This window comes from Orcinus orca, chromosome 3 (assembly GCF_937001465.1).
Source record: "Orcinus orca chromosome 3, mOrcOrc1.1, whole genome shotgun sequence".
In the NCBI taxonomy this organism is placed as follows: Eukaryota; Metazoa; Chordata; class Mammalia; order Artiodactyla; family Delphinidae; genus Orcinus; species Orcinus orca.
The window spans coordinates 59959161-59975003 of record NC_064561.1 but is presented as its reverse complement, the minus strand read 5'-3'; the positions used below and the strand labels follow the sequence as shown (position 1 = coordinate 59975003).

General features: G+C 43.8%; 1 protein-coding gene and 1 long non-coding RNA gene across 17 annotated transcripts in view; one reads left to right on the top strand and one right to left on the bottom strand.

The window, feature by feature from the left end:
• ABLIM3 (actin binding LIM protein family member 3) overlaps nucleotides 1-15843 on the top strand; it is a 176385-nt gene that overhangs the window by 146849 nt on the left and 13693 nt on the right. For all 5 annotated transcript variants that reach the window (XR_007476465.1, XR_007476462.1, XR_007476464.1 and 2 more), the window contains 2 exons: nucleotides 1863-1997; nucleotides 3562-3623. Coding sequence is in view for 1 of the 5 variants with exons in the window: in XM_004280373.4 (XP_004280421.1) it covers nucleotides 1863-1997; nucleotides 3562-3623 (197 nt within the window). In the remaining 4 variants the exon portion in view is untranslated. The remainder of the gene's footprint in view (nucleotides 1-1862; nucleotides 1998-3561; nucleotides 3624-15843) is intronic.
• Nucleotides 4044-15843, bottom strand: part of LOC117196801 (uncharacterized) — a 132257-nt gene continuing 120457 nt past the window's right edge. For 8 of the 12 annotated variants that reach the window (XR_007476488.1, XR_007476491.1, XR_007476490.1 and 5 more), the window contains one exon: nucleotides 4044-7132. This is a non-coding gene — a long non-coding RNA (uncharacterized LOC117196801). Of the gene's footprint in view, nucleotides 7133-12510; nucleotides 12566-15843 lie in introns of all 12 variants that reach the window. The other 4 variants (XR_007476498.1, XR_007476489.1, XR_007476497.1 and 1 more) reach the window with 4 other exon arrangements.

Sequence of the window (15843 nt, the reverse complement as noted above, 5' to 3'; positions counted from 1 at the left end):
TTGTTACAGTTTCTCCAGGTGATTCTAATGTCCAGCCCAGCTTGGGAACCACTGCTCTAAACTGTTCTCAGTCACCATGTCCTGAGAGTAGATGGAGGCCTGGAGAGGGGATATGGATGAGAAAGGAGCTGAGGGTGCCTTCATTCATTCATCCATATAGTGTTTCTTACAGAACTGTCTGTGGGCCAACTGCACCCAAGAGATTTATTTAAAAAACAGATACCTTGGCCCCTTCCCCTGCCCTAGACTTCCTTAATTAGAAATACTAAGAGTTTGCCCTACAAATCTGCCCTGTAACCAGTTCCATTCACAGTTCCTACCTGTGCTCCCTGTGGGAGCCACCACTGAGACCTGTTCGTTCTTGCAAAAGCACTCAGTTGAATGAGCACTCCCCTTCCTCTGAGGATGCAGAGGCACAGCTGCCACCCTGTATCACCCTTAGGTACCTATGGGTGCCTATGGGATCACAGGGGGAACACAGAATTGGACGAGCATGGAGACAGGCAGAAGCAGCCCTGTACTGGGATCTAAACTCACCGGGATGATGTAGGAGGTGGTACAAGTATAAACAGTGGCTCTGGGTGCTTACGATCTGACAATTTAGATAAACATCCTCGACTTCAGAGCGGACTGAGCTGGGGTCCAGGTGAGTCCTGAGCAGTGCACATCTACCTGTGGCTACAGAGGACACGCCATGTACCCCAGTGGTCACAGAAAGGCACCAACCCTGACAAAGGTAGTTTAGATTTACATCCAGAAAAGGCCCCCAGGTCCCAAGCCCCTCAGGACTGTGGGATTTTGTAGGTGGGCCTGAGGGGCAGCACCAAAGCAGGCTCAGGAGGAGTCTGGGCTAGAGGTGGACTGTGCAGATAAGAGGGTGGATGAAATGGCTGGAGTGGGAGGGGCTACACAGGACCCACATCAAAGAGGATTTGCAAGCTTTGGGAGCAAGTGCTGCTGGCTGGCTGAGAGCCATCCCAGGACCCTCTGCTGCTCTGGCTCCACGGAGCCTAGGGCTTGTTACTGTAGCTTCTCCCTCCTGAGAAATGATCAGCGGCCCCATCTCCTTTCCCCAGCCCTCTCTCTGACCTGGTCAGTTTCTCACCAGTCTTGGGCGTGACAGTCATTGCCTTGGAAAGTTTTGTGCCTATAGTGGGTTTGATGGTCACCCCCATGTTGTGGACTTCAGGGGGAAGCTTAGAGCTGGATAACACCTCAGCCAGCAGACCAGTTCTGATACAGACAAGGAAACTGAGGTGGAGAGGAGCACGATTTGCCCAGTGCTACAGCTGAGTTAAGTGGCAGAACTGGAACCAGAACCCAGCGTTGCTGACTCCCTGGCCAGTGCTCCTTCCCTCAGGCCATCTAGTCTCCCCCAAGCAGGATGTGTCATTTCAGTATGAGGGGAAAGGTGACCTGACTCAACATGCAGCAGGCCCTGCTTGGCGATCCCACCCAAGATGTGGCTCGAATCCACAAGGCTGGCTTCTAGAGGGTGAGGAAGGACTCACCTGGGACCTGTCTAATCTTACTTAAAGGAGCCACGGCCTTAGTGTTCACTTAGGAGAGTCTGTGGAATTGGTAGAAGGAGCCCTGAGCTGGGGTCTGATCCAGTTCTGGTCTAACTTGCTGTGTGGTCTGAGCAAGACCCTTCCCCTCTCAGGTGTTCAGATTCCCAACCGTAAAATGAGAGGCTTGGCCTCAGTGCTTTTGCAGCTCCGATGCTCCGTGTCCCAGACCCTGGCCTGGACGTGGCCTCACTCCCCAGGGCTGGAGCCTGGCTGAGACAAGGGAGAGTATGTCCAGGACACTCTTCTAGGACATACTGCCTCCCTGAAGCTCTCTCTTTGGGTCCTTTGCAGGTGATCTGTCAACAGCAACCAAGAGCAAAACAAGTGAAGACATCAGTCAGGCCTCCAAGTACAGTCCAGCCTACTCGCCAGACCCCTACTATGCTGCGGAGTCTGAGTACTGGACCTACCACGGGTCCCCCAAAGGTATCACCCCTCATAGGGGAGCCAGGACCAGAGCCCCGTCACCTACGCCAGGGACACAGGGCCAGCACAGACAGTTGCCCACTCCTTCACACGGTAGTTCATTTATTCATTCAGCAAACAGGTACTAAGGGCAGCCATGGGCCCTAGGGAGATACTAGGAAGCAAACCAGATCAGGTCCTTGCCCTTGTGTATGAGACATCGGCCCCAACTGAAGAGGGAGGTGAGGTACAGGAGGTAGAAGCGCTGATGGTAGGGGCATGCTGTCCAGTCTGGAAGATGACAAAAGCTGCTCAGATGCAGAGCCTCAGCTACCACAGGAAGGGTGAGGAGCAGGTAAGCCAGCAGAGTGTTGAAATGCACCTGCAAAGACCCAAGATGGGAGGGTAGGCTCCACTGGAGCAAAGGAATGGCTGTCAGCTCAACCTTGAGCTCAGAGAGGGAGGGGAGGGGGTGGGGGATGAGAGGCCAGATCCCACAGGGCCTTGTGGGTTGAGGTCAGGATTTTGGTCTTTATCCGAAATAGGAGGAAGTTGTTTAAAGTGATGACATGATCAGATTTGTGTTTTTAAGAGACCACTTTGGCTGTAGGTGGCAAATGGTTTGGAGAACGGAAGAGAGAGGATGTTGGGAGATGGAAGTCTCTCACGGGCACCCTGGCAAGGGGTCCTAATGGTCCTCAAGGTGCCATCCCACCTAACCAGACATCCCAGGCTGTTTCTTTTAAGTATGTGGAGGAGTTGTCAGCAGGTGCCACTTTGATTCAACACATACCTTTAGTAATGAATGTCCATTTTGAACGAAGCTTCATGGGAGCTCAGAGATGACCCTGTGCCGCCCTCAAAGAATTCTCCACTTAGAAAAGGGATAAGGCACATGCACAACTATAACCCAAAGTGGACAGTCATCAGTGCCCATGGGAGATAGTGTTCAGAGGCTGCACAGGCAAGAGAGATCAGACCCAACAGGCATGAGGGGGGAGAGGGGGATCTTAGATGAGACTATTTCAATCACACACACACACAAAGAAACAAAAAAAAAGAAAAGCCACCTCCAAAAGCCTTAAGCCAAAACAGCGATTTTATGGGTCATGTGACCGAAAGTTTTTGAGGCATAGCTGGATCTAGAGGTAGATGAACATCATCAGGACTTGACCTGTCCTGTGGGTTGGGTGGCTCCAGTCTCAGGCTGATTCTGCCCTTATCATGGGAAGACGAGTTCTGGCAGGTCCAGATTACCTCCCATCCTTGGCAGAAAGAGGGCTTTTTCTCCTACCAGCGGCAGGAAAAGTCCCAACGTTGAGGTTTATTAGATCTGTCTGGGCAGTCGGCTTCACCTGCACTTTCCAGCCCAAGAATGGGAAGGGATGCTGGCCATCTCAGTATAGGGAGACCCATGGTGGAGGCAGTTCCCCAAAGTGCACTTGTGCGGGGTCACTCAGCTAGAAAGTGGTGGAGCCAAGAGGCCCCCCACCTGTCAAGGCTGTACTGCCCCCCTATGCCCTCTCGCCTGAGCAGGCTGAGTGGGGAGCATGGGCGGGAGCTGATCCTAGCTGTCTTTTGGCAGTGCCCCGAGCCAGAAGGTTCTCGTCTGGAGAGGAGGACGATTTTGACCGCAGCATGCACAAGGTAAGCAGGCCACACCACTGATGAGATGCTTAGATGGTATGTTACTGAGGATTTTTTCATTTGTGAGGGACAGAAACCAAATCCAAACTCACTCATGATAGAAAAGAGAAATGCAAAACTTGGCAAAACTGGAAAGTCAACTGGTAGGATTAGCTGCAGGTGCAACTTGATCCAGCTGCTAAACAAATTGCCACAGGGAAATTCTCTCTCTCTGCTCTTACGCTGGATTGCCTCTGCATTGGCCTCATGCTCAAGCAGGTTCTTCTCACGTTGTGGTCAGTGGATGCCAGTGACTTGTGCATCACTGCTGGGGATGGAAGGTGGTGCAGCTGCTGAGAAAGAGTTTGTGGTCCCGCAAAAAGTTACCACATAGAACTACCATAGAAACTGTCGACTGAAAATAACAAACCGCACAACCCAGAAGTTGAGAACTATGTTTTATTCAGCAGACATACTGAGGACCTCAGCCCAGGAGACAGCCTCTCAGATAGCTCTGAGAGAGTGTTCCAAAGAGGTAAGGGAGGAGCCAGGAATATGTAGGAGTTTTTGCAAAAATAAAATCAGGAAGTCGAACATCACAAGATTGCTGCTAATTAATGAAAAAACAGACATCTACAGTTAATGAATTTAGTGCTTTTCTATGTATGGGAAGATGCAAGGCCCTTGGCTCATTGAAATCATTCCTTTAATATGCACCTTAACTGTCTAGGGCCAGTATCCTGTTTTTCTCCATTCTGAATCCCCTCAGGCTGCACCATTGGTGGTGGCTGCAGAGGCTGATGGCTTCATGGCTTGTTTACTGATACGGCAGGTGACAGTCTTTGCTCACAGTGCTTCCTCTTGGCCATAAATTCAACCAGTATTTGGGAGGCATTTCATGACCAATTTTGTCCCTCAGGGCTAGGAAGGCTCATCCCTTGATCACGCGAAGATTCTGTTGCTAGGCCACTCAGTGTGCTGATTTGTTGTGGGTTAGACCCTGTTGATAATCTAAAATTCTCTGGATCACCTGTCTTATTAGTCTGTTGTGATCCAGGAAATGTTTTCCCTCGTTGCTTCTTCCCAGATCTAGAATTGCACTACTACAGTTATTCTATGTAGGGTTATGTACATGATCAACTAACTCGAGACGTCATTAATTTTGCTGGAGGCTTGGTTACACTTTGGTAATGTAAGAGATAACAATCTCATAAAACAGACAGGACATAAGTAATACAGCTAGTAACATTAATAAACTGATAGTGCAGCAGAGAGAGGCACAAGGCATAAGTAATTTGAAAATGCCGAGAACAAACTAAAACAGTGTAACAGTTTAACAGTATAACTAGTTGTAATCTGGTCAAAATAAGCCATCAAGTCCACAGGGGAGCCAACTGGAGAAGCCAAATTCTGGAGGGATCAGGTAGAGAGAAAAAGATAAATGTTTCATCTTCGTTTACAAAGGTATACTTTATCAACTTGTTGAAGGTCATAGTTAGCGTGAGAGGAAAGGTTTTCTGGAAAACAGAGATTAAAAACCAGCATATTTCAGAAAAAAGTCATAAAATTATAAGTCATGTTCATCAATTCATTCAGTCCATGTAATTAATTCCTGTTCATCTAGATGAAGTTGTCAGGTTTTCCATTAGTCTTTTAAAATTTCTTACCCAGTTCAGGAGTAAGATCTAAAAGTTATCAAAAACTTGTATTTATCAAAAGTGCTTTTTATGAATCTTCACTAAGATCTTCATATATAAAAGCATCAGAGTAAAACAGTGATTGTGTATAAACAACAAGACTTAAAATGGCATGGTTAAAGATCTGATTGATTATAATGTAATTGACAAGAAACTTGGATATTTCTGTGACATACAACATCCTAAGATAACACCTAGAATTATGACTGATAACCTTATACCAGGACATACCAGATTTTTAGGAATTCCGTATAAATTTTGGAATATTTGTATTAATGACATTTACCCATACCATATAACCTAAGAAGGTTTATCTCCAATCACTTGACAGTGCTTCTCAAGTAATTTAACATACCAAATTAGCCTAATTAGCTTAACGTTTCTCTCTGAGATGTCGCAGGGTTTCTTTGAAGCATCCCAGAGTTATCTGGAAGTCAAAAGAACTTCAGTTAGAATTTGTTATTTGGGAAATTTTGTCAAAAATATCAAAAAGGTTTCAAAACACTTGGTCAAATAGGATCATAGGTCACTGTGAAACAATACTTATTCACTTAAAGTGACAAAAGATTTCGGGCTTCCCTGGTGGTGCAGTGGTTGAGAGTCCGCCTGCCGATGCAGGGGACACAGGTTCGTGCCCCGGTCCGGGAAGATCCCACATGCCGCGGAGCGGCTAGGCCCGTGAGCCATGGCCACTGAGCCTGCGCGTCCGGAGCCTGTGCTCTGCAACAGGAGAGGCCACAACAGTGAGAGGCCCGCGTACCGAGAAAAAAAAAAAAAAGATTTCAAAAACAAAGATGACTTACAAAATCTGTTTTCAAAAGCAGTATTTCAAGATAACTTTGTTCTCTTAACAGAGGAACCAAATCCAGTCTTTCACCAGCCTACTTTTAATAGTAATATCCACTTACCTAATTAAATTTAATCCAGTCCCAGCCTGACCATGTACAAAACTCCTTTTCAGGGCTCCCTTTTTACGAACCTTCCACAACTTTCTCTGTTCCTGTTACTCTGTCCCTTATTTTTCCATCCAGAAACAACCAGCTCTAGGACAAAATCATTCTTTCCACTTAACAAAATGCCCTTCCATTCTTCATACCTTCTTTTGCTGAAAAAAACACACCCTACTTTCCTTGCATACTGAAATGTTTCCCTTATTATCTTTAGTAGCTTTAATTACATATTATAATTTTAACCCTTAAAAACGTTAATCTCTAGTGAAAACTGACAAGTAGCAAGTAATTGTGAACTGTCTGTCATACCAGCATTCCTGATTGGCATATCACTTAACCTCTAGAAACATACATCTTCTCATAGCATAATTTCTTTCCTCAATGTGGTACAAGAGTTGTGTCTAGTAAACCCAAACATCTTTAGTTTCCTTCTTGTAAGGAGACAAAAGTAGGTAAATATAGACCTGTTTAGCAAATAATGTTTGAGTATTTTATCTTATTTGAAGTGACCTGGATAGTCAGTGGATTCCCATTACTTAAATTAATTTAGCAAGGGCTGAGGAATCAGGATGGCAGAGGAACAGGACATGGAGCTCACCTCCTCCCACAGATACATCAAAAATACATCTACAAGTGGAACAATTTGCACAGAAAATCTAAACACTGGCCTCAGACTTCTGAAAGGGCAAGAAAACCTCCACATAACCAGATAAGACAAAAGAAGAAGAAAGACAGAAAGGAATCAGGACAGGACCTGCGCCCCAGGGAGGGAGCTGTGAAAGAGGAAAGGTTCCCACACCCTGGGAGGTTCCCTCACCTGTGGGGAGATCAGCCTGGACAGAGGGGGAGCTTCAGAGCCTCGGAGGAGAGCGCAGCAACCAGTCTGTGGAAGGCAAAACGGACAGTGACCTGCACAGATGGTCAGTACTGCCGCCCTGTGCTCCCCAGCCTGAGACCCTCATCCACCTGCATGCGCAGGGGCTGGGTGCTGAAGCCTGGGCTTTGGAGGTCAGACCCAGGGAGAGGACCAGGATTGGCTATGCGGAGACAGCCTGAAGAGGGTGGAGTGTGGCAACTGAGGGTGCATTTGGAAGAAGCCTGGGGCCACTATGGAGGCAAGGTACCATTGTTGGGGGCCATGCAAAGAGAGGGGTGGGACCACCATAGGAGCTTCTTTCCCTGTGCGCACGTTCTCAGGCAACAGGACACCACCTACATGAGCTCCAGGGGCGGGCGCGAGCCACCACTGCCATCGTGGCTCCAGAGGCAGGCACGGGCAGCCACCATCGATAAGAGAACCGTGAGCAGGTGCCAAGTGCTGTCCCCGCTGTCGCAGGAGTGCGCAGGCCACCACCGCAAATATGAGACCCACGGGCAGCCACCAAGCACTGTCCCTGCTATCGGGAGTGTGTGGGCCACTGCCACCATTAAGAGACCCACGAGCAGGTACTAATCACTGCACCCAATGTCTGGGGAGCACGCACAGGCCATGAGCAAGCTCCAGTCACTGCCCCTGCTGTCCTGGGAGTGTGCGGGCCGCCACTGCTACTGAGAGATCCGGGAGCAGGCGCCAGTCCCACCCCCACCATCCAGAGAGTACGCACAGGCAGCGAGCAGGCACCAGTCATGGTCCCTGCTGTCCTGGGAGTGTGTGGGCCATCACTGCTGCTAAGAGACACAGGAGCAGACGACAATCTCTGCCCCTACTGGCCTGGGGGCACATGGGCCACTGCCGCTGCTGGGAGACCCCCAAGTAGGCGCCAATTGCTGCTCCTGCCATACCAGGCGTGTCCACAGGCTGCCACACATCCACACACCATTTGAAAGGAATAATAGCCAGCACACACTAAGGAAAGAGGCAGAAAGCATCCAAAATAAAAGCATCTCAATTCCAGACAAGATGGTGGAGTAGAAGGACTTGAGCTCACCTCCTCTCACATAAACACCAAAATCACAACTAACTGCTGAACAACCATTGACAAAAAAGATTGGAACCTACCAAAAAAGGTATTTTACACCCAAAGAGAAAGAAGAGGCCACAATGAGATGGTAGGAGGGGCGCTTTCGCGATATAATCAAATCCCATGCCTGCCGGGTGGGTGATCTACAGACTGGAAAATAATTGTATTGCAGAGGTTCTCCCACAGGAGTGAGAGTTCTGAGCCCAACGTCAGGGTCCCCACCCTGAGGGTCTGGCATTGGGAGGAGGAGCCCCCAGAGCATTTGGCTTTGAAGGCCAGCAGTTCTTGAGTGCAGGAGCTCCACGGACAAGGGGAAGCAGATTCCACTCTTGGAGGGACCCAGCACAAAGCAGTGACTCCACAGGAGCCTGGACTAGACCTACTTGTGGATCTTGGAGGGTCTCCAGGGAAGGTGGAGGTCAGCTGTGGCTCACTGTGGGGGCAGGGACAGTGGCGGCAAAGGCCCCAGGGAATACTGATTGGCATGAGTTCTCAGGGAGGGCACAGTTTTGGCACCGAGGCCTGGCCCCACCCAACAGCCTGTAGGCTCCAGTCCTGGAACACCTCAGGCTAAACAACAACAAGCAGGGCGGGGGACACAGCCCCACCAATCAACAGACAGGCTGCCTAAAGCTGTACTGAGCTCACAGCCACCTCTAAACATACGCCTTGACATGGCCCTGCCCACCAGAGAGACAAGACCCAGATCCACCCACCAGTGGGCAGGCACCAGTTCCTCCCACCAGGAAGCCTGCACAAGCCCCTGGACCAACCTCACCCGCAAGGGGGCAGACACCAGAAGCAAGAGGAAATACAATCCTGCAGCGTGTGGAAAGGAGACCACAAACACAGAAATTTAGAAAAAATGAGATGGCAGAGAAATATGTTCCAGACGAAGGAACAAGATAAAAACCCAGAAGAACAACAAAGTGAAGTGGAGATAGGCAATCTACCTGAAAAAGAATTCAGAGTAATGATAGTAAAGATGATCCAATATCTCGAAAAAAGAATGGAGGCACAGACTGAGAATACAAGAAATGTTTAAAAAAGAGCTAGAAGATCTAAAGAACAAAGAAACAGAGATGAACAATACAATAACTGAAATGAAAAACATACAAGAAGGAATCAGAAGCAGAATAAACAAGGCAGAAGAATGAATAAGTGGAAGAGAGAGTGGTGGAAGTCATTGCTGTGGAACAGAATAAAGAAAAAAGAATGAAAAGAAATGATGATAGTCTCAGACACCTCTGGGACAACATTAAATGCACAAACATTCACATTATAGCGCTCCCAGAGGGGAAGAGAGAGAGAAAGTGCCTGAGAAAATATTGGAAGAGATTATCACTGAAAACTTCCCTAACATGGGGAAGGAAACACTCAATGAAGTCCAGGAAATGCAGAGAGTCCCATACAGGATAAACTCAAGGAGGAACACGCCGAGACACATATTAATCAAACTGACAAAAGTTAAAGACAAAGAGAAAATAGAAAAAACAACAAGGGAAAAGCAACAAATAACATACAAGGGAATCCCCAATCCCCATAAGGTTAACAGCTGATTTTTCAACAGAAACTCTGCAGGCCAGAAGGGAGTGGTATGATATATTTAAAGTGATGAAAGGGGAAAACCTATAGCCAAGATTACTCTACCCAGCAAGGCTCCCATTCAGATTCGATGGAGAAATCAAAAGCTTTACAGAGAAGCAAAAGCTAAGAGAATTCAGCACCATGAAACCAGCTTTACAACAAATGCTAAAGGAACTTCTCTAGGCAGAAAAGAAGAGGCCACAACTAGAAACAAGCAACTTATGAATGGGAAAACTCACCAATAAAGGCAAACATACACTAAAGGTAGGAAATCAGCCACACACAAATATGATATCAAAACCAGTAATCTTGAGGAGAGTACAATTGCAGGATATTGGAAATTCATTTCAAATTAAGAGACCAGCCACTTAAAAAATCTTGTATATGTATATAGACTGCTATATCAAAACCTCATGGGAGCTGCAAACCAAAAATCTACAATAGATATACAAATAAAAATTGAAAAGGAATCCAAACACAACACTAAAGAGAGTCATCAAATCACAAAAGAGAACAAAAGAGGAAGGGAAGAAAAAAGACCTACAAAAACAAACCCAAAAGCAGCCACATAGCACAGATAGATCAGCTCAGTGCTTTGTGACCACCTAGAGGGGTGGGAAAGGGAGGGTGGGAGGCAAACGCAAGAGGGAGGAGATATGGGGATATATGTATATGTATAGCTGATTCACTTTGGTATAAAGCAGAAACTAACACACAGTTGTAAAGAAATTATACTCCAATAAAGATGTTAAAAAAAAATACCCAAAACAATTAACAAAATGACAGTAAGAGCATACATATCGATAGTTACCTTAAATGTAAATGAATTAAATGCTCCAGCCAAAAGACATAGGCTGGCTGAACTGATACAAAAACAAGACCCATATATATACGTCTACAAGAGACCCACTTCAGACCTCAGGACACATATAGACTGAAAGTGAGGGGATGGAAAAAGGTATTCCATGCAAATAGAAATCAAAAGAGAGCTGAAGTCATGATACCCAGACAACATAGACTTTAAAATAAAGACTGCTGCAAGAGACAAAGAAGTATGCTACATAATGATCAATGAATCAATCCAAGAGGAAGATATAATAACTGAAAATATATATGCACCCAACATAGGAGCACTTCAATATATAAGGCAAATGCTAACAGGCATAAAAGGAGAAATTGACAGTAACAAAATAATAGTGAGGGATTTTAACACTCCACTTATATCAATGGACAGCTCATCCAGACAGAAAATCAGTAAGGAAACACAGCCTTAAATGACACACTAGACCAGATGGACTTAACTGATATTTATAGAACATTCCATCCAAAAGCAGCAGAGTATACATTCTTCTCAAGTGCACATGGAACATTCTCCAGGATAGATCATATCCTGGGCCAGAAATCAAGCCTCAGTAAATTTAAGAAAACTGAAATCATATCAAGCATCTTTTCTGACTACAACACTATGAGACTAGAAATCAATTACAGGAAAAAATCCTGTAAAAAACACAAATGAACATGAAAACAAAAATAAACAAGTGGAACCTAATTAAACTTAAAAGCTTTTGCACAGCAAAGGAAACCATAAACAAAATGAAAAGACAACCCACACAATGGAAGAAAATATTTGCAAATCAAGTGGCTGACAAGGGATTAATCTCCAAAATATACAAACAGCTCATGCAGTTCTATATCAAAAAAACAAACAATGCAATCAAAATATGGGCAGAAGATCTAAATATACATTTCTCCAATGAAGACATACAGATGACCAAAAAGCACATGAAAAGATGCTCAGCATCACTAATTATCAGAGAAATGCAAATCAAAACCACCATGAGGCATCACCTCACACCAGTCAGAATGGCCATCATCAAAAAGTCTACAAACAGGGCTTCGCTGGTGGCGCAGTGGTTGAGAGTCCGCCTGCCAATGCAGGGGATACGGGTTCGTGCCCTGGTCCGGGAAGATCCCACATGCTGCGGAACGGCTGGGCCCGTGAGCCATGGCCGCTGAGCCTGCGCATCCGGAGCCTGTGCTCCGCAACGGGAGAGGCCACAGCAGTGAGAGGCCTGCGTACCACAAAAAAAAAAAAAAGTCTACAAACAATAAATGCTGGAGAGGATGTGGAGAAAAGGGAACCCTCGTACACTGTTGGTGGGAATGTAAATTGGTACAACTGTTATGGAGAACAGTATGGAGGTTCCTTAAAAAACTAAAAATAGAACTACCATATGATCCAGCAGTCCCACACCTGGATATATATAAAGAGAAAACCATAATTCGAAAAGATACATGCACCCCAATCTTCATTGCAGCACTATTTACAATACCCAAGACATGGAAGCAACCTAAGTCCATCTACAGAGGAATGGATAAAGAAGATGTGGTACATATCTACAATGGAATATTAGCCATAAAAAAATGTAATAATGCCATTTGCAGCAACATGGATGGACCTAGAGATTATCATACTAAGTGAAGTAAGTCAGACAGAGAAATACAAATATCATATGATATCACTTATATGTGGAACCCAAAAAAATGATACAAATGAACTTATTTACCAAAGAGAAACAGACTCACAGCCTTTCAAAATAAACTTAGGTTACCAAAGGGGAAACGTGGTGGGCGGGGGGAGGGATAAATGAGGAGTTTGGGATTAATATATACACAGTATTATATATAAAACAGATAATCAACAACTACCTACTGTATAGCACAGGGAATCTACTCAATATTCTATAATAACCTCTCGGGAAAAGAATCTGAAAAAGAACAGATATATGTATAGGTATAACCGAATCATTTAGCTGTATACTTGAAACTAACACAACATTGTAAATCACCTATACTCCAATATAAAATAAAAACTAAAAATAAATAGGAAAAACTCTAAAGTTTTAAGTTACCAAAAATCTGGACAAACTGTTTTAAATCAGTATACCCAAAGCATAATTATTCCTAAAGGGTTCACCTGAAAACTCTTATTTTCCTTTATAATTTATGAAAATATCATCATACCAAGTTAATGTTTTTGCTGACAAACTCTGCAACAGAAATAACATGAACTTATTAACCTTCAGTGAACCTTGGTACACTGAAGGTGTACCAAGTAAAATATGTCTGTATTGACTGATTAAACCAGCAAGCTGAAGCTAGCTTTAATACCAGATATTAATTTAATATTGAATATTTCCTAGATACATGAACCTGAAATTCATTCTGGCCAGTTTCTTTTATGTTTAGAAGTATTTAATTTGTAAGCACTTACTTTTAAGTCAATTAAATGGAACTCTTTTATAAATTTAATTTTAACAGTATTTTCCGGAGGTAGAGACATCTCATATGTATAATATGTACACAGACATATAAACAGACCTAACTAGAGATCTCATAGCTTCACCTTAAAAACTTAGTTATGAATCAGGTATTACAGTATAAACTTACTAGTTTATAAATAACAGTTGGAATAAGTTAAATTTGCTTGCTCAGATGACTAAGGCTTTGCTATTTGCGGAAAAGACTTTTAAGATTTGTATTTATCCTTGATAAACCCTTAAGGAGGCTATGAATTAGATTTGGGGTGAGGGAGCCTTTCCAGCAGTTTGAGTTTAAAAGGACTTTTTTGCTTTTTTTTTTCTCCTCCTTGGTTTCAGGTTTTACCTGATTGAGCTAATTAGGCTCAGTCTCAGATCAATGTGGGCTGTATTTACATTTCTTATTTGCAGAGATTTGCAAATCAAAGACAGTTGCTTTTAATTCTCAAAAAAACTGGTCTGCTGCCTAAATGATATTAAAAGATTGATTTGCCCAACTGTACTTTGTTTAATTTGCTTTTTTATATCAGTGAGAAGATTTCTGACTTAGCCAAAATTCAAGAGTTCTATGTTCTAGAATTTTAGGGTTTAATTTATCATGCTTTCAAAAGCTTGCATAAGGCATTCAACAAAGGTCCTTTTTCTGAGTGCACAGGTGAGACCCAGAGCAAAATCTCTATTATTATTTTTATTAGCCCCTGAATATTGCTCCCAGTTTTTACATTATATTATACAGGCTCAGGTAACCCTACTGGTTTCCTTTTTTATGTTTAATAATATTTCCTGAGGGGCAGATTCATACGCCCTGTCTTATGAAGCATTCCCCAGTGAAACATGTATATCACACAATATAATTAAACAAAAGAGAAATAACCATCTTATATAAAGCCCGTTTAGGTATACCAATTTTTATAAACTTTCATCTCAATTCTATCAACTTTTATACCTTTACTTTTATCTTCCATTAGGACCCAATCATCAAGCCTTGGTCTTTCAAGGAGTCCTAGAAGCTTTCCTTTCTTTTTATCCTCTGACTCTTTTATCTATTTTTAATAAAAGGCTCTGGGGTCCCCAGTGAGCGGTTGAGCCAAGGGACTCAGGCCCTTTTGTCAATCTTTTACTTGATTAATCGGCCTAACTGTTGCCCCAAGTAATTTTTGGCCAGGTATCTCAGTGTAATTTACTTCCAGCCATTTAAATATATATGTATATTTTAAATTATTTATTTATTTATTTTGCCTGCACTGGGTTTTAGTTGTGGCATGTGGGCTTCTTAGTTGCAGCACACGGACTCTTAGTTGTGGCATGCATGTGGGATCTAGTTCCCCAACCAGGGATCGAACCTGGGCCCCCTGCATTGGGAACACGGAGTCTTACGCACTGGACCACCAGGGAAGTCCCTAAATATATATATTTTTTAAGTGGGGTAAATAGAGTGGACTTGTTTGGGGCCCTTTAATGTTGGGGACCTATAGAGGGCCCCTTTGTTCCATCCAGCCTTACGTGATGTTCTATCAAACCTTTGTTTTAATCCCATTAACATCCATTTTATTTATCCCATTTTTAAATAATCATCTAAAGATTTCTTTATCCTTTTGGGATAAGTCCCTTTAAAATTTCCACCTTTTTGGGAAGAAGTCTCTAAACTTTCTCTTCAGTTTACTTCCCTGTTAATCAACCTAATTAACATGAATTATCCTAATGTTTTTATTAGCATTTTCCACCTTCTAAGTTTTTTTCTTATAAGTACCAGTAACACAGCTCTTTTAAAATTTACCAATTTAGAATTTTCTCCAATATAAAGGATCCATCATGTGGCCATTAATAAGATGTACCTTATTGATGCAAACCAGTAAGACACCAGAGAAGTCCCCACAACAGAGTATGAAGATGTAGCCTTCACAAAATCTAGAAAGTTTACTCCCCAAAATAGCCTAAGAAAGTAAAGGGCTTCATTGCACAGGCCAATGCAAGGAAGGTTAAGAGGGCAAAAGCCCCTGAGAGTTGGCACAGTCAGACAAAAGACTGCTCAGAATCCCAGTCTATTCGGTTGGCTGCCAAATTGTATACCATATGTGTACCTTCCAGGTGGCAAAGACCAAGTACTCAAAACACAGAAACAGACATATACACATACATACACACAAAATGCCTAAGAAAATCAGGTAGAACATGTACATCTCAAAGACACAGGGAGAGAAATGCAAGTTCCCCCTAGAAGGGCTTTTGTTTCTTTAAGGTCAGAATTCTGAAAAGATGTTTTATCAAGCAGGCTTTCTCTAACTTAACTGCGTATGCAATAGAAGAGCCACATCTTAGTCATTTTCAGGGCGAGATTTCCTTTAATTCCCAATTAAGTAAGTACTTGTAAGTATATGTGTTGTACATATATGTCTGGCTGGGGTATTAGTTAGAAGCTGGCAATCTGTCGTTCCTTTTTCTTTTTGTTTTGAAAGCTTTGTTCCCCATTCCAGAGCCAGTTTGTGGAGATAAAATCGCTAGTGATGATCGTGTGGTGAGCCAATGTGCTGTTGTGAGCTTAACTCCTCTAGATTTTACCCTAGATTCATTTTAGCCCTTTTATGAGTCTTGGTTTCTCCCTTCAGTAGCCTACAACCACCATGGGTACTCGGATTATGGAGTGGCCGGCTCTTACGCATGTCCCTGGCAGGCAAGTGTTTAATTGAAAAAGTGGGTTTCCCTTTAGGGACAGCTGCACAGTATGA